This window comes from Malurus melanocephalus, unplaced genomic scaffold (genome assembly GCF_030028575.1).
Source record: "Malurus melanocephalus ecotype Western Australia unplaced genomic scaffold, MMel_1.1 scaffold_14, whole genome shotgun sequence".
NCBI lineage: Eukaryota > Metazoa > Chordata > Aves > Passeriformes > Maluridae > Malurus > Malurus melanocephalus.
In genome coordinates, this window is record NW_026623246.1 from 3420595 (window position 1) to 3439220 (window position 18626).

Sequence of the window (18626 nt, forward strand, 5' to 3'; positions counted from 1 at the left end):
GCAAAATGAACATGCAACATATAAAATGTAACACAAAATTCCCCCTTTAAAAAAAAATTAATATATAGAAAGCAAACTTCTAACCAAAACATGCCTCCCCCCCCCACAGCCAAAGCGAACTAGTGATTTGTTCTGAAAAACTGGGGGTAATGGGGCTGGTGTAATGAGAAGGCTAAATGCTGAAATCAAAATCCTGCATGTCTGCTCCTATCTTCACAGTGTGAGGTTTTGAAAGTTACAATCTCTGTACACGGCAACCTTGAGATTTATTTCACAGATAATCTAAGACACTTCACAAGCCTATTGTGTGAGAACAGCACATGAAGTAGACCAAAATTACTAGTAAGAGGTAAGCAAAAAAATGCTATTCTGAAATTGGAAAAAATAGCTCAGATTTTGGAATGATCTACCTTGAATAAAGTTTTATATAGTTACACCAATAGTAATTAAAAAACTCAGTCAAAACTGAGTGATGTTGTTGCTATGCTCCTCTACTAAAGCCCTTCTTCCTTACATTATACTYTCCTCTCAGAAATCAGTTAACTACTATGTGTTGTAATATACAAAGTAAAACACAAAGCTAACATCTAGTGGCAACTTCCAATGTAATTATMACAGCTATGTATTTTGCGTACAGTTTAATTAAGATGTAACATAGCCGTCAGCTATGGCAATCTTTTTCCAAAAAGAAACTTGAATARAAAATCCCTTGTTCGTTTGTATTTATTATAATTTTTTTCTGCATTTATGAAACAAAACATACTACAGAGGTGGCAATGCAACCAGTTTTAGATTCATTTAAATACACGTAATAATCTCCAAAATTGCTYGAGAAGGATGAAATGTGGTGGGCATCAGTTCAGTTAGGTTTTATTTTATTTCTTAAAATTTCTTTCTGAACTGCTCACTCGCAAGCAACAGCTTAAATGCTTTTATCAGTACAAGTAGACTCAGCTGTTACTGCTAATTTGATGTTCTACTGCAAGTATGGCATAATTGTGAACAGCCAGACCACCAGGGGAGTTTTGCATTATCYTCCTTTCACTTAAGAGGGCAAAATTGTCCAAAGAATACAAAATGCCCACTATTAAAATAATAAAAATGAGTAGTAAAGCCTAAAACCCAAAAAGGAGCAGCTGTCAGAATCTGACAACTGTTGAAACACACCATCCTTTTAAAATTGAAGGCATCTGTAAGTGCATGTTATGATACACGTTGCCAAGAAAGTGATGTCTTTATTATTAAAAGTATCACTTTTGACACAAATGAAAGGAATTGTGTGTTAAGGTGAAATTTAAGGGAATGATGCTTATTTCTGCACTGATTATGACAAAATATTGAAATGACAGTTTTGGAGCTTCTCATCARTATGTTAGGATATTAAACAGCTGAAGATAGTCAAACAGGAGGTAAACTGCAAACAGGATGGAAAAGTAGCATTCTCAATCAGACAACCTTTCYTCCGGAAAACTGATTTTAAAAAATGTTTGAATACAAATACGTATTTTACACTACCAAACTAATTATTTTTTTCTCTGATTTCTTGTCCATTAACTCTTTTTGCATATTTATATGCAAATCTCTTCTTCATTAACTGAGTAAATAACAACTTTTAGTTTGATAGGAAAAATATTCAAAAACATAAATTTCACCAAAGTAATTTATCTAAAATTTACAGTCTGCATTAGAACGTGACTGAAAGACTTACTCTTCTGTTTTCTGACTTCTGCAGCTTTAAGAGAAGTAAGCATATTATTTTTGACATTCGGAAAATTATTTGATTACTTGAATGTTGTCATTTGAAATTCAATATGAATTACTTAAAAACCCATTTAAAAACTGGCCATTGCCAGACATTTCAGCCAAACATTTTAGCACCAAAAGCTTCCTTTATTACTCAGATGAGAATAGCCATATATTTATAGTAAGTAATTGAATAATGGTGTCATTAATTGAAATTCTATTAATATTAATGTCATTTCAGCATAATAGCAATAAATTGCTGATTTAGTGTACATCTGGCTAAAAATTAGCTAATCATTTACTATACCAGCTAAGATTTTTAGATTGTCTGGTTTTATTTAATCCTTCAGGGCAATTACTTCTATGATAGGAGATGCCAAAAACCCTTCAGAGAATTTATTAAAATGCCTTTTTTTCCCGCCCATTCCTTTTCAAGCAAAAAAATTCCAATTGTTTTCAAATCTTAAGATTGACCTGAGATTCTCAGAGACGACAACAAAAAGTCTGAAATACTGACATCTACTTAAGAAAAAATGGAAGCAAAAAAATATGCTACAGGGCTCCACTTGCCACTTAGGAATAATGGACCATTTACATATTCAGGTAAAGAGTCCTCAAGGTCCTGAAATCAGCAGCACATGTGCAGAGAGATACATCTCATGACAGCAGCTCTTTAGAACTGCTCAGAGTTTCAAAACCAAACTTTCCTTGTCTATTCATATAAATATACCACACCATTTTTATTTAMGCCTAAAAACAGTATGTTAGAAAAATCTGAGTCGTTTAAGTGAGTAAATCTGTTGTCATAAATCTCCTACTGCAAGAGATTCAGATCATGGAGACGAAAAACGTTCTGAACATTTGCAGTCCACAGGCAAAGTGTATTTGTATTCTGCCCCTTTCAAATCAGACAGCAGACTCCAAAACTTAACCAAAAACCATACAGTAAGGAAAATAYTAACTTTCCTTTGCTTGGCTCCCTAAGTGTCTCAAAGTGTAAAATGTTGCTCCCTCTATGAATATAGACACCTATCCAGTTATTCCCTTTCTTGGCAATTTCTGCTCTGAATGCAAGCTTGTCACCTCCTTGCTGCATTGCACTGGGATTTGAGGGGAATGATGAGTGACAGCTGTTCTGAAAGCCTCAGACTGTCTGCTTCCAACACCAATAAGCTTTGTGCAGTTCCATCCCCAATAAATCAAATTATTAAAATAGCAGAGTAAGAATTAGGAGGTTGAGGTTGTAAGGTATTTCTTTCAGAAGTACTCAAAATCAAAGGGACGACTCTACATGTGAGATTGATAAGAATTTTTGTTATCTGCCTTACAGAAATTATGATTTCACATTAAATTTAGAGAATAATTATTGTATACTATTACATAAAACTACACAGTTTGGTTCAACTTGCTATAAGCAAGTTCAATAGTAATTTTGCCATGAACTTACACAGGAGCAAATTAAGGCAGTGTTTCTTTGAGTTTCTCATTCAATGTATTAAYTACAGTATATGTGTACTACTATTAATCTACTTATTATTATGAGGTATATTCCTAAAACTGATCAAAACTACTTCACTGAACATATGTATAGCATCAGCTCCTGTATAGCTGACTATACATAATATTGTTAAATTTTACATTCTCCTCCAAGCATTCATGTTGCAACCTGAAGAAGTCCCATCCAAATAATCTGTCCTCCTCATTTCTATCAGATTACTTTAATAGTACAGCAGAGGTTTTTAATGACGTCAGGTATTGCTTGTAAGAGACTGAAGGGTTAATCCTTCCACTTCAAAACCACTACAGTTGCACCACTAAACAAGAGCAAAAACAGATGACAAGGAAAGAATGAAGACCATTCAAGACACGATCCTGAGGACGGTACAGCAAAAGAGAGCTAATGYTGGCAATTGTAACAGCAGCTGGCATGTGGGACCTGGTATTGTCTAATGCTGGAAGAAGAATTTTGAAGTGTTCCATCAGTTCCATCATGMCTTAGGAAAGGTGGAAAAACTTGACACAGAGTCTTTCATGCAGCAAGAACTGATGGCTACTGCGTGTCCCTTATTCCTCAGTGCAGTTGTGTGACCTGTAGAAGACTCAGAGAGGCAGGTATGGTACAACTAAAGCTTAGGAGAAAAACAAATGATCTGAATGGAATTTGGAGGACAACATAAAATGAAGTCTCTGAAGTGAACTGTTGAATGATCTTATGCTAATTCAGGAAGAATGTTATCGCACAAATAAAGAAAATAAGGGCCGTGAATTGTTAGATTTTACCCAAATTTGAGATCTAAGAAGTCTTAGATGATGGAGACCATGTTCCACTTCCAATTACCTCTAGAATCTCCAGAGAAACGTCTCCTAAARTGCCATCTGGCTATTTTGCCAAAACYACAAAGAAAAACTGATTTTGAGAATATTAAATTTTCCAAATGAACTGAAGTTGGACGTGAAGAAAAACAAAGCAATAGATTTCCTTTTAGAGCAAAGTTTCAGCCCAGAATTAGACGGAGACTGTCTCTTATTATAGCTACATGTACATCCAAATCTGTCAGCCATTTGCTCATTTGTATGAGTTTTACATACCCAAAGATTCTCACAATTCAAAGTTTGGTTCATCCTTGCATTCAGTCTAGTAGTGGTGTAACATCATATAATTCCATTAACTGACATGGAGTATTCATAAATCTCAATATTAAAAGAAGAAGAGAAAGAAGATGAAGCAGGAGAGAAGGGAACAAAGTTCTGATGTTTTCCTACCACAGGGCAGGCCCTGAAGAAACTAAGAAGAGAAAAGGAAAATGAGGAGGTAGAGGATTGGCTCACTTACCTCTGAAATTTCAACACCTTTGCAAACCAATATTCAATGGTCTGCAGGAAACAGAGGAAAGATAAAGGAGGGGTAAGGTAGAACTCAAGAGGGAAGAACATRGCAGAAAAAAAGGAAAGGGGCAGAACAGTAGTGGTTATGTTTGTTCTGAGTCTAGCTAGTAAGTTAATTAATTGAGAAAGAAACAGAAACGCACCATACCTTTTCTTTGTCACTGGCTTCTCGAGCCACAGTAGAGCCCTGAAACAGAAAAAATGGATCTAAAAATGTGCATATGTCAGAAACTAATTTGAAAATGTTATGACAACAGGTCAAAAAGTGGATGAACTGTATCCTTCTGAACTTGAGAAATATTTTAAGGAAAGGTGATGTAGTAGGTAGAATGTCCGGGACTGCTGAATCTGCTGCAAGCACATGAAGAAGATGCATCATGAGAGGAGAAAGATGGATTAAATCCTCAAATGCTCTACATCTATTGTCCTCCTAATTCCTGAAGCTTTTCCTCATCTCTCATCTTCATTTTGAGTGTATCATGCTGGAAGTTCAGTTTGCTTGGCAGACTTCTCATCTTTTTTGTGCCTATTTAGATGTATGGATATGGAACAGCCTATTCTGTGTAACTGGACATTTGTAATACACACTTAAAAAGGATGCCACACAATATAAACACAGAAAKTACTTAAAAGATCATAAAGTACAAACAAGAACAATGCATCTCACAGCAACATGAAGTAAAAAGAAGAGAAGAGACCAATTGTGGATTCACAACACTTACAGTGCTTATCAAAGACATTTTGGATATATCTTTAAAAAATTTTTTTTAGATTAAAACTAGTAGGCAATATTGTGCTGGAGAATAAGCTGAAGCTGACAAAAAAAAAAGACTATATATTTCCTTACAAATTTCTTGGAGCAGGACCACACCTTTAAATACCTAGCATTTGTTTATCACATGAYAGCACTGCAAGAAATAGTAACTAGAAATATGGTAACTAGACATTGAAAGATGGGTAAATTACCTCTAGTGTTTGTTAGAAGGTATGCATTGTGTAAAGAAGTGATRGAGTTGAGTCCTACTAATTTAAAGAATGTAAGGATCCCCAACCACATCTTTTTATAGCATGTTTTATTCTGTTTACAGAAAGAAACTTAGAAAACTTCGGAAGGATGGAGAGAAAAGATGTATGGGACAGTATCTTTTAGTCATTATGTATGGCCCAGCAAGCAGGGATTTAATTGCATTGTTTTCTTAACAATAAAGGCTGGTAAAAGCCTAACATTTTTATTTACTCCTGAGACACCTTTTATATTGTATTCTGTGCTCCAACAGATTATTAGGCCAACAAAAAGATCAGCTGAAAACCAAACTGAAGGAAAACAGAAAAAAAGATTCACAACAGTAAAAATTAGGGAGAATGCCAAATTTGACATGTGGCAAAAAAGTGACATTGAAACAATTCTATATAAAATGCATCCATAGCCAAGAAAACACCTTTGAAATCCTGTGCTGATCTGTGGTCTTTTTTTTTCTCATATCTACAGAGGTAGAGACTTGTGTTGCAAAGTAAGTTCTAAGTTGGTGTCAAAAATATTTATGTATAAAAGGACTCTGAATCTACAGCTGCAGATGCCATGGCATAGAATAACAAGAAAAGCATTTTATAATATATGCAGTGTCATAAATCTGTTCAGTGAAGGAGATTGAAGAATATGATATTGATGTTAAATCTGAATTGCATGAGAAGTTAAAGCAATGTTGTCCAGCTGGACAAACTGAAATAGAGTACAGAAGCTTTCACAGAGGTAGTTAACAGCCAGAGCTGTTGACACCAATGTTAAGAAYATACTCTATATAATTACTGTTTCTTTCTGTTGTGCTTTCGTGCCCTGTTTAATGTATCTGGACATGATGATGCTCTAAACCTCAGTTCTCTCAAAATAAGAAAAAATTTCTCTGGTAGTTACTGCTGCCAATAATACTAAATGACAGAAAGTATATTGTTGATAATCTGGAAATCAGTTCTTATAAATCAARTTTAGTCAACTATCTAAGCAATTGCTAGGGAGACTTGACAGTAGGAAGGGATGGTGCACTACACAGCATTAAAAATCTCTTAATGCAGAATGATAAATGAACATCTTAAAACAAGCTTGCAGATGCACTTAGTGGTTCAGCACATAGAAATTAAATGCATTAGAAAGAAGTAKGTTTCTAAGGGGATACTTTACAGAGGAAATTAAAATATAATCCCTTAGGTAGAAAGACTAAGATTTTGGTATTTTGGGTATTTGCTGTAAACGCTGTATATTAACTACTGTCAAAATTACTATGAGCAGATAAAGTTGTTGAAACAAAACTAAAACACATCTTATGATAAAAGCAGATATTTTGGGCTTTTTAAGACTCTTCTCCTTTTCACTTGAATTATTTTAAAATACTGCATAAATTATTAAGATTTGCAATAGTGATGGACTTTATCAGTAGCATTTATTGGTTTAAATAATGGTATTTAATTGTTTTATAAAAGCCCTCTGCAGAATCAGCTGTGGCTTTACAGAATATTGATAAAACCCTGTAAGAAGCAGATTACTCTTGTACTAAAACCTTGTGAAGGGTTTKACCTTTAACCTCTAGCAACATTTAACAAACATACCTGCTGAAGTTGCTGCATTTAAAAATGCACAAACGAAACAAATTTGTATAATGTCTATAAAACCATTCTTTAGTTCTGCTAAACCTAGGGTAGAATTAAATTGGTTAATGCTGGCTTTTGTATAACACAATTGAAAGTTAATTAAAATTCTGAGCAATATTTAAACATCAGCATACTCTATCATTTAGAGTAAAGATTTTTGGCTTTTTCAATTATTTTATCAGCAGTCACTTCTCACCTTTAAATCATATTTTCTATAAACAGATAAACGATGGCTGAACACATTTCTTGTAACAACCATATATACTTCAACTCCATCAACAGTAAGCCGGTACATGCCCAAAAACTGGGGAAGAAGTGTATTCCCATGACACTCCACAATAAACTGCAGAATGAAAAGAAAAAACAGAAATGAGCATTGACATATAAATATATATTTAGACTTTAGATATAAAATACCCAGAAACACATTTATTTGCTGAATATTTGTGTGGCCGCAAACCTTCAAAAAATTATGCAAAAACAAACCCCTTCATCAGGAGGTTATTCTGCTTTTAGGCCARTGTTTGAACTTATAACTCTTAACTTCCAGAGACAATCTCACAGAAAGAGGAGGCTCCATTTGATAGACCTTTTAAATTCTAGGTTAACACAAAAAGCAAACCTAAGCAGATAGCATATCTGGTACTTATGTCAAAACCCAAGCATTTTTTTGAACATCACACTGCTGTAATTTGCACTGTGTTGTCCCAGACCATATTTAAATTGTATGTTTCTCCATTCTCAGTACTTGTTTCCTATGATGAACATTTATGGTGTTGTCACCAGCAAGGGGTATTATTTATTATCACCAACTTTCTGCTAGTTCCTATGTGGTGGTCACATTTCAGAGTCAACAGACCTGAGTGATGAAGTGCAAATTCCCTGTATTTTTTTATTTACGAATCCTTATATATCCTTATATTTCCTTAAGGTCACCATATTCTATTGCAAATGGGCTATTAACCTTGAAAAAATTTGTCAAGTGCAACCTGTCTTTTTTCTAATCATTTGCTTTACAAGTAATTGTTGTATTAGAAAGCCTACTGGAGGAAGCAGAAAAAGCAGACACACGTTGATAATAAGAATTATTGAAGGATGAATTTTTATTCTCAGAATAAAAATGCCCATACTAAATTAATCCTACTCAAACACATTCACTTAATATATTTTGTGGAACCAAGGAAAAGTTAAGCCACAATGATGCAAACCAGAATAGGACTTGCCAGCTTTCCTCTCCCTGTTAGCGCCAAGTCTCAAACAGAGGAACTTAGGGAAAATGTAAAAATTCAAGACTCAAGTAGGAAATATGAAATTTAACCAACAGCCAGCTTTTAAATATTCATTGAATACTGAAGCTGCTGTTTCTTTTGTGCCAAAGTGACCCAGTTATTAGAAACACAGATTTTAGAAGAATTCAGAACAGAACAAGTTAACTGAATAAGCCATCCAAATTGTTTAATAAAGGCAAGTAATATTTGGTAACAAATCATGGAACAAAGCTCTTGGAACCCTGGAGGTTTTGCAGTTTTGGGCTCTTTTGCTAATTTTAAGGAATTCTTCTCACTAACTTTAGACCAGAACCTGCTTATATCACAGACAGACCTTTTAATTGGCAAAATAAAAGTAGAAAGGCTTAAGAGTTCTGAAAACAATCCTGTCCACCAAGAAACAAAGGACATGAACAACAAATACAGAAATWGTTGACTATGAATTGAACCCAATTTTGACTGACATGTGGGCCCTGGAGAACCTTGCTGGCACATTTTGGGCTGTAACTCCCTTTTATGTCTGCCCTGGAGCTGTACTGGAAGTTCAAGCCCTGAAGCTTGAAGAGAACAAAGTCAGGATGTAGTTGTGCCACTTCACAGCAAAGCACTTTTAAGCTCAAACTGCCTATGAATAGGCCAAACATCTTAAGGTACTGCAGAGTCTCACTGAATACAAATCAGAATCTTACAAAGGGAGTATGATTGTATGCCCCAAAATGCAAACAGAAGTTTGGCCGTAAAAGAACGCAAAAGCAATGTCAGTCGTGAGCAGTGCACAAAGACTGAACAGTTTTTGCACCTGAGAAGATTTCTGTATTTAAAAGATACAKAAGTTTTAAGCTGGAGTTCTCAAATTGGAGGATTTTCAGTCACAGGGCTGTTATGAACATCACAAAGCAGTTATAACACATCACAGGATACACAGCTTATTTTGACCATTGTTTCTCTTAAATATCCAAACATTAAAATACTAGTCCATACTAGCAAAAATAAATTGATTACTTTTTTTATAAACAGCAAGTACTTGGCATATATCCTAAAGGTAAAWGCTCTTCTAAAGCTTTATAAAAAGTAGGAATTGTTGTTCCTATAAAAAACATTTACTAAGTGTACTACTTTAAGAAGATTATGTTCTACAAGGATGATGAAAATGAATCTAGCTTCYAACAAGAGTTTAGTGTCACAGAATTTCTAGCTACTCAACTCTTTACTGCATCCAGGCATTCCTAATCCTATGGCTTTTAACTACAGAATTTCAATTTAAAAAATACTATTATTCTAATTTTCCATATGGGGATCTGAGATGCAGAACCTTTATCTGAAGTCATACAGAGTTTGTGCCGTGTGAAGGAATGCCAGCTAGGCATCTCGAGTGTACCAGACTAGTAACCCTCTGCCCATCCTCCTTGCTGTGACTACCAGTCTTGACACTTAAACCATCTCTTCAACCCTAGCTACTGCTAACTCTCAAATTTTAACCTTTCTGGTCCTGAGCATATCCATCTGTAAAATGACAATGCCATTAGCAGAACATGAGCAGCATAACCACCGTAATATCATAAAATAATTTGGTCAGCAGCATACGACCCCCTCCCAAACTGTTCTGTATTACATAATGAGGGCAAAAAGCCCACTGATGAGAGTTGCTTCACTCCTGCTTATAAGTTAGGGTTTGCCATTTGCTAGCACTGTTGTTTCATTTTCATGGTGTGCAAATAAAGCCTTCTGAAAGGGCAACATACAGGACATGGAAAGCTCTGCTAGTACTGCTCCYCTTGATAAAAAAGGACATGGCTGTGTTCTTGCAGTCTTCTAAGAGACTCTCAAGGCAGATCATGTACTGCACAGTTGTTTCCTRTTTGCTGCTGACTGTGGACACTTGTGCCATTGCAACTCAAAGAAAAGCCTCTAAAATAATTCCATTGTTTTCTATGACAGTATTTCTTAACCTGATGGGGAGACAAAGGAAAGAGGGAGGAATGCCACTTGCTTTCAGCATCTACAAGGTTTGTCTAGAACTTCCTACCTTTGAAACTATCAATCCCCCATATCTGCATCACAGAGGAGGCAAAACGTGTCATCTGTTTGGGTGGGAGTCCAGCAGGACTTGAACTGGTGACTGTGGCTGGCAGATTTTCAATTTGTCCATCTTGATATAAAGGAAGTAGCAATTTAGTCACCTCAAGGTGCTTTTTACGAATGATTTCCTGAAGTTTCTCACTCACAGCTGGAAAAAAAGTGAGCCTAGAAAATAAGCCAGTACATGCTTAACAGGACTGCTAAATTTCAGTGAAAGAAAAGACCTTCACTCCTTTATGTTATTTTTTTCTAAAAAGAACATTAAAACAATTCYACTAAGCAGATGTGCTAAATAAAACTGTAATACTTAGCTAGTACATTCACAAGCCTTTATAYGCAGCAACAAAATTCATCTTTTTTAAAATGAGTGTTGTAATAAACACCCATCATTTTTTGGTTAATTCAGACAATTTTCATGTTTGTGCACAGCATGAGGACATCATTACTATCATTAACATAGTAAAGTAACATCAGCATATTGACACATTTTGTCAGCTGTGCAGCACAGGTTTCAAATAAGGAAATTTCTGAGTTCTCTTAAACCCTATGCTTCAAGTTGAAAATTAGTAAGAAATCCCTTATGATCTTATTTTCTCATTAATTTTTGTATAAACACARATTCAAGATTCCTCACTAGGAATAAAACTTTTCCTACCTCATTAGCTTCTTTCTTCCCTATGGCAATGMAAGTAAGGTATCAGATACGTAAAAAAGATAATGCATACCATTTACTGGCAAAGGAGTTAGACTACTTTTGGCTCTTTTTGGAAAAAACACAGAGTAAAATCTCTGTTTCTACCATTTCTCCTCCTCCACTTGGAGATCATTTGTGGAATGATTTGACATCAGTGAAGATTAAATCTTAAATTATATATCGATTCTATGTGAAAAGTCAACATTCCTAATTTTCACAGCCCTATTTTGCAAACATTAATTTAGAAACACACAACATATTMATTCTCTGCTACCCTTTTATATATTATTTTTACAATTTTCTGCAGCATGATTAAGGCAGTGCTGCTTGAATTATCCAACGCTTATGTGACAAGTCTACACATTTATGAGGAGACTTCCACTAAACAATTTGAATAGCAAGTTACATAACTGTTTAAAATCATTTTGGACATTGTGCAGGATGAGATAGTAATTTTTGTGCTCAACTTTTTGTTTTATATCCTCTTGTCTGTAATCAGAAATATCCTTCACCAATGTATTTTGTGCACAAGCATTGACATGTGGACACTCTCCCTCAAAAAGATTGAGAACTTGTTCAAAATTATAAATATTCCACTACTGCCATTTTCCTGTGCCCTAATAATTTCACAGAACATTATGCATTGGGTACTTACATGATACRCTGCAAGGATTAATTAGTCAAACTACAGCATACACCTGAAAATTACAGATTTTCAAGGCGTATAAAGCCATTTTCTTCAAACAAGCCATGTGAGAAAGTAATTTCATTTGTAAAAGTATTCAATAAACATAAAGGTTTTTATATATGAGCCCTGTGATTCACATTGTTTCAGACATGGCCAGTTATTTTTCCTTTTGAGTGCRGTGTAATCTTAATGTTACCACCACATGCAATTATCTAGGCTGCAGATCTGTTACCAGGAACATTATACTTGGTACTGCTACAACTGAGTCACTTTGTGGATTGATCTCTTCTGAAAGTGTTGTGCACAGCATCAATAGCTTATAGATATAAAACCCAATAAATATATAGAAAATACCTGCTGGTGAAACCTAGGCCTCAACAGATCAAGTGTAGCCAAGTCCATTCTGCCATTTTGTGCAGTTATTTACCTAAGAAATGTCACATCTTTCAGGGAAGACTTTTGATGTGTTTTTTGATTGCAGCTCCAGTTGTGTGGTCCCTTTGCTTATCACCCCTCTGCAAYTCCATCTGGTGACCACACTACTGAGTTTCCCATTTTCAGAATCAACTCTTCTACAGGAAGAGTAGGTGCACTGGATGCAGGTTAAACACAGACTGCATGAGAACACATCATGCATTCTCATCTCTACTTTTTTCTGCTTCTCCTGTTTTTTCCAGATCAAAGCTGTTTTAAAAGTCAGTTATCTTAGCACAGGGGCTGTGTTCTGTGCTGCCTTTTGACGCTCACAAGGAATTGCTGAAAGGCCTTTTTCAACTGCGTTTCTTTGCAAACCTCCCAGAAATCTTCACCTTTTACTATTTCAGAACATACAGAGTCAGGGTCACCATTACATGGCATACATCCTTCTTCATTTACRTTYRTGTTTAAATAACATTACATCGTATTCYCTTGCTTTSCCTTTTTACCTTTTCCCTTCTTTTTGTGATCCATATGAATGCAACTCATGCAGCAAAATTGTGAGGATGGGGGTTGGGAGGAAGCTACTGATAACCTGTGCAAGCAGTGATGCGGAGGGAGGATGACACAAACTTAAACGTAGCTCTGCTTCAGCAAGCTACCAGTCTGACCAGCCCATGATAGCACAAATTCCTAGGCACCTAGTCCCCACTTTCCTTTCTGGGATATTCTCCAGCCTTTGTTGTCACCAATTCTTTTGACAAAATTTGTTTTAGCCTACTACAATGTTTTCTATTTCAATATTTATCTGTTTACGATTTTACTTTTCTCCTACATCCCACACAATAACCTTGTTCCATTCCTTGAGTCCTGTGTTGCACCAAGAATAGATTTCAGGGCTATTTCTCCTGTTTTCACCTTATTGCCTACATTTTCCCCCTTTAGCTTGCTTTCCTGTTTCTTACATATTTTTTTTTCCTGTCCAGCAGCGAAGGTCGTGTTTTTCTGCTTTTGTTTTGCCTTTTATGCTGCCATTTCCCCTTTTTYGCTCCTTCTATTCTTTCCTTTCTCCCCATTCACTTCCCCATCACTCCACTGTTTGCTGCTCTCCTTTAGCACTATTCACTATTTCTGCTGGTTGCCAGGGAGACAAACAGGCAGAGCAATAGGTGTCAGTTCTGCATACAATTACCTGCCTAGGGAAGAGAACTGTGCCATCAACAGGGCCAGCTGCCTACAGAAAACCCAAAGGGTACCTGCACTCATGAGGAGCGTTATGCTGAAAGGTTTGCATGCTTAAAGTTCCCTTTTGTTCACCTGCTTTGAGATGACTGGGGTGTCAGCACTATGGAATAAGTCATCCCTTTTGAAGTCCGTTTTAATGAAAAAGACAGTGTTTAAAAGGTGTTAGTTTATCTAAAACACTAAAACTGCTTTCATTAATTAAAAAAAATTCTATCCTGCCCATGGTCTGTGCTCAAAAAGCACAGGAGTCCACTTTTACACCAATTTTAGATTTAAAGCAAGTACATGTCACTGGGAAGGGCAGGATGTCTTGATTCTGACATTTCAGATACTATAAYATCTACCTTCAGAATTTTACTTAACTGTTACTGTTTTTTGCCTTGAAAACAATATTTGTACTTTTGAAAATAACTATGAATACARTTATATTTAGAATAGATATTCTATATTTTATATAAATAAATAAACTTTTCACACAGGACAACATATCTGAAAGAAGTATATAAACACAGCTTGAATACATGATGAAACAGARAGTTTTCCTTTAGGAGGATGTATGTTATTATCCATTCCTGAAACACAGGGTGAAATCCTGACAAGGCATTTAGCACAGATGACTTTGCTGAGCCCGCCCTTAAAAATGCCAAAGGSAGAAGTAAGTTTAACTTCATTTTTCTGGTACATGTTCTAGGGGTCAGGAGCCTAGTTTTAAAACAAAATCACACTAGACTTGGAGGTATTTCCAATGAATATTTCATTTTGCTCTCAAATACTATTTAGGATAAACATGCTTGATTAACTTGCACAATTTTAAATGGTCCAGCTACATCTGTGAGCCCATACAGCAGTAGTTTTTCTAATACTTAAAAGTCTGACCCATTTGAGAATATCAATGGTTCTACTGCATCTGGTAACTAAATGATGTTCAGCTGAGTAACACTAAGAGTGGTGAGAAGAGTTCTGCTAAAAASTGACAATACACCAGTAATACAGGCAGTCCAAACTGAATGCATATTACCATTAAAATGTAACTAAAAGCAGTATTTCAAACTGTGTATCAAAAAGTACTAATGTAGTTAGAAACTGGCAAGCATGGAGACTCACAGCGTTGAGAACCTAGCGTGTCATACATGTATTTGTATTTACCTTAACACTTCAAAACCTAGCTCTAGGCCATTTTGTCTTTCAAATGTAGATAGAAGGCTGATCTTTGCATGATGGACTTTCTAGTCTAGTTATAAAACACAGGATGCTTTGCCAGTTTAAACACTGAGAAAGGCATTATTCCTCCTGTTTGCTTAGTGGTTTTTTTAGGTCAGTGTTTTGCTTTTTTTCTTTTAATTTCAGAAAAAAAATAATTATCTCTAATTATCACTATATAATGTTTCTATTCAATACTAAAAGTGTCAGACTCATCTGATGAGTTGACAGAAAGTGTCAGTGTTTAGACTGAAGTGTTCACCATCTGTCTGGGGTTGTGGGCCCGACTGCCACTAAAAAAAAGGCATCATATCAGACAGGGTAAATGAACAAATGCAACTCAAAATTTTGGATAGCAAGTACAATTTACAATTGTCAAAACTATCATTTACAATTCAACAATTTTAAGTTGGAATTGCTATATATGCTGTTTCTATAACATCTCCTGACACTTCCAAGCCCAGTTCACTTTCAGTTATTTACACATTTCTAGTATGCAGCCCTAGGCTTGGTATTTATCTTTGATCAGATAATCTTTGATTATTTAAAAATACCAATCTAGATTTGGGATTTTTAAACTTTCAAGTGTCTACAGGCTATGAATTATTCCCACTCCTTTTGTAAACTCCTACATATATAGACTGTCTAACTACAACCTCAGCTCCTCTGAGCTCCAAAGAACAGACAGGTTATTACACCTTCAGACAAATGGAGAAAAGAAGGACTAAAAGAACTGGATGGGCTTGTTACTGATCTCCAGTTACTGATAAATGAACCTTTATTTCTACTTGACGTGGCAGTCCACATGTCTTTGTCTAACCCTTTGGTGACTTCACAAAAAAATAACTATTACTTGGAATTAGATTTTGGAGGTTCATGGGAAAAGCTGCTGTGCTACATTTCTCTGCCAGCCACTCAAACTCCCAGATGCCTCATTGGTGACTCTGTAGTTCAAGAAGGTGAAAGGAGAACAACAGCTTTTTTGCAAATGCCAGGATAAAAATTATTTTGGTGAAAGAAGAGCACATCAAGTCTCACACTTCTGCCTAGTGATGGTTCCTTCTCCCAGCATTCTTTGTTTCAAGATATCTCTCTGCTCTGGTGTTGATTGTTAAGCAGCTCAAGCAGTCTTGAAAAACATTTGATAAGGTTTGTTTGGTCCCCAAGCAAGGACAGAGGTGTTTTCAAGGTCTAGAATGATTCTATCAGCCTGGTGCTGTTACCCTTAATAAGGAAACGGGTGAGTAAATATTATGGTTTAAATGAAACTCATTCAGAGTTTCAACTGGGAAAGGAACCTGGAATGAATTTGCAGAGGGGAAAAAAACAAAACCTGAAAGAAATGATCTGTCAWAAATGGCATGAATTTCACTCATATTTATGTCAGAATTAATGGAAGATAATTAATGCCTTTTTGGGCAGATGAAAGCGGGTGCAAGATAACTAAGGTTTACAAGACACTTCTTAATGGACAGGTAATCTAACTTCAGCTTCTTTTGGGGAACAAGGGAGAAAAAGCCTTCTAAAATTCACATGAATCACCTCCTTAGCCTTCATGCACCTGAAAAATGCTGTTCTTTCCAGGATGATCCCTGCACTATGTAACTGGGTTTGTACAATCCCTTTCTTGGAAGGCTAAACTTTTCAAACACAGCTCTGCTCTCAGAGCAGACTGGCACAGGGCACACTGCAGGGGCATGTCACCAGAAGTTCCAAACCATTCCAATCACAGTAAGGCTGTGAAGCACACTTAGCTGGGCCAGGAATTTTCACATATGTGGTAAGTGTTGCTGGCAATCAGTAAATGGAAAATGGAGAAAAGCTAACAAGCCGACTTTTCCTTAAAYATCTCGTATTTGGCACTCTAGTGGGAAATTAATAACAATCAAGAAAGATACTGGACAGTGAGGTGTGAAAATCAATAAAGGGAACTCGACATTTTCTCTACTGGCAGAAAAGAGTATGCCAAAATAGAACTGAACTCAAAGAGAACTTGTTTTATTAACAAAGATTTCTACAGAAGTACCAGGSCAACATTTGAAAAGTCTTGTACTACTGGAGCTGTACCATCCTACAGAAACCGTAAAGTGAATTAGACAGATCTTGGACTATTTTCAGGCATCAGTTCCAGTTGGAATGGAACTCACATCTAAATTATTAAGGTCCCCTCTAAAAAAATGATGCTTATATTCAAACTCCTAAGTAGGAATATCAACTCATCTTAATTAACACCTTTATTCTCATCCAGAATTATCTGGGAGASAGTGAGCTGGCCCAAACCAAAACCACAGCAGGGACCATTAATGAGYTCAAGTGCCAGTGGATGGTACCTGGCATGGCATTGTTTGCTAGCAGAAAGATAGGCTAAGGCCAATCTGTGCGGGACAGCTTGATCAAGGGAATTATTAATACCTCTCCACCAGGACAATGGGTTTGCTAGACTTTGAAAAGCAGGCGAAGATAAGCTTCACATACCTGAAAAACACCTAGAGAAATAGGAGGACAAGCTGCTGTATCTGGTGATCCCAAGCATTCAGCAGCAACACAGAGGACACCATGTCAGCTGTCATTAGAGCTAGTGGATTTAATTTAGATCTTGTTCAGTACATTGCTGAAGATAGTGAAATGRATTTATTTCAACTAAAAAGTCCAATTATGAAACTGTCTTTGYACTTGAATGCTTCTGCATTTACAGTTTTGTAAAGTGCTTGCAAGTTCTAAGACAAAAAATCATACACGTTATATCTTCATGAATCTCTTGGAGGCATCAATTAGAGCCTTTTTATATAAAAGATTTGCCAGCATAAAGTGCTATCAGGTGCCTGGTACAGAAAAATTTCAGATCATTATTTCTCGTAACCTAGCCTATTATGAACACTGATGTTGGAAAGCATTAATTAGGAATCTTTATTCATTAATAAGTTCATTCATGTTAGCACTGTATTCAGTGACACTCTTTGAAAAGCAAAATGATGTTTCCTCTGGATTAAGTCTCAAAATCTAGATCATTAATACTAGCTTCTAATGACAAATATGAAACAGACTAAAACTTTAATTCTGCTGTAACGCTTCACAGATCAGGCTCTTTCAGATCAAAGCTAAAATTGTAAGTTTGAAAACTGATATAAAAATAAATCCCAAATTTCAAATAGATAATGGTTTAAAACTTTCTTTGGTAAAACTRTCATTAGGAGATTTCCAAGTAATTTTATTATAGCAATACTGATTCGTATTAAAACAAACACACAATGGTCCTACATGTTATTTAAACAGAACACYACAGGAAGAGAGAAAAGAGTTCACATCTAACTCCCTGAGGGTTTCCCAAATCACTCTGGACTTGGAAGGCCTTCAGAGATCTCCCTGCAAGRTTTACAAATGGCTGGCAATATCTTCTATTCCAAGCACCCTGAAAGAATGCTCTGGCCTYCTACCTCGGAAGTTGAAACTGGTTTTACAAAAGTAATGTATTAAAAAAAACCTACAACAAACAAGAACATTGCAAAACAAAAAAAACAAGCCACCTAAACAACAATAAAAAAAAGCTCTACCTCAAATGTCTTTAAGTCCTTACCTGAAATTCCAACCCAAAGAAGTGAGAAGGAARATGGAAACAAGCACAAAATCCCCCTCCTATTGCGTAGCATATTTTAGGTGATTTTAGAGGCTTCTCTGACTTAGAACTTACTGAAACAGATCCGGGGCTAAGAAAACTACCACTGATTTTATTAGGGCTTTTTTTAGTTCCCAGGTTCTGCTCTCC

General features: G+C 35.9%; 1 protein-coding gene across 1 annotated transcript in view; it reads right to left on the reverse strand.

The window, feature by feature from the left end:
• Positions 1-18626, reverse strand: part of PIP4K2A (phosphatidylinositol-5-phosphate 4-kinase type 2 alpha) — a 105467-nt gene that overhangs the window by 13640 nt on the left and 73201 nt on the right. Inside the window, exons 5-6 of the mRNA XM_057383780.1 lie at positions 7469-7615; positions 4778-4816 (exon numbers count right to left, since the gene is read on the reverse strand). Of these exons, the coding sequence (XP_057239763.1) occupies positions 4778-4816; positions 7469-7615 (186 nt within the window). The remainder of the gene's footprint in view (positions 1-4777; positions 4817-7468; positions 7616-18626) is intronic.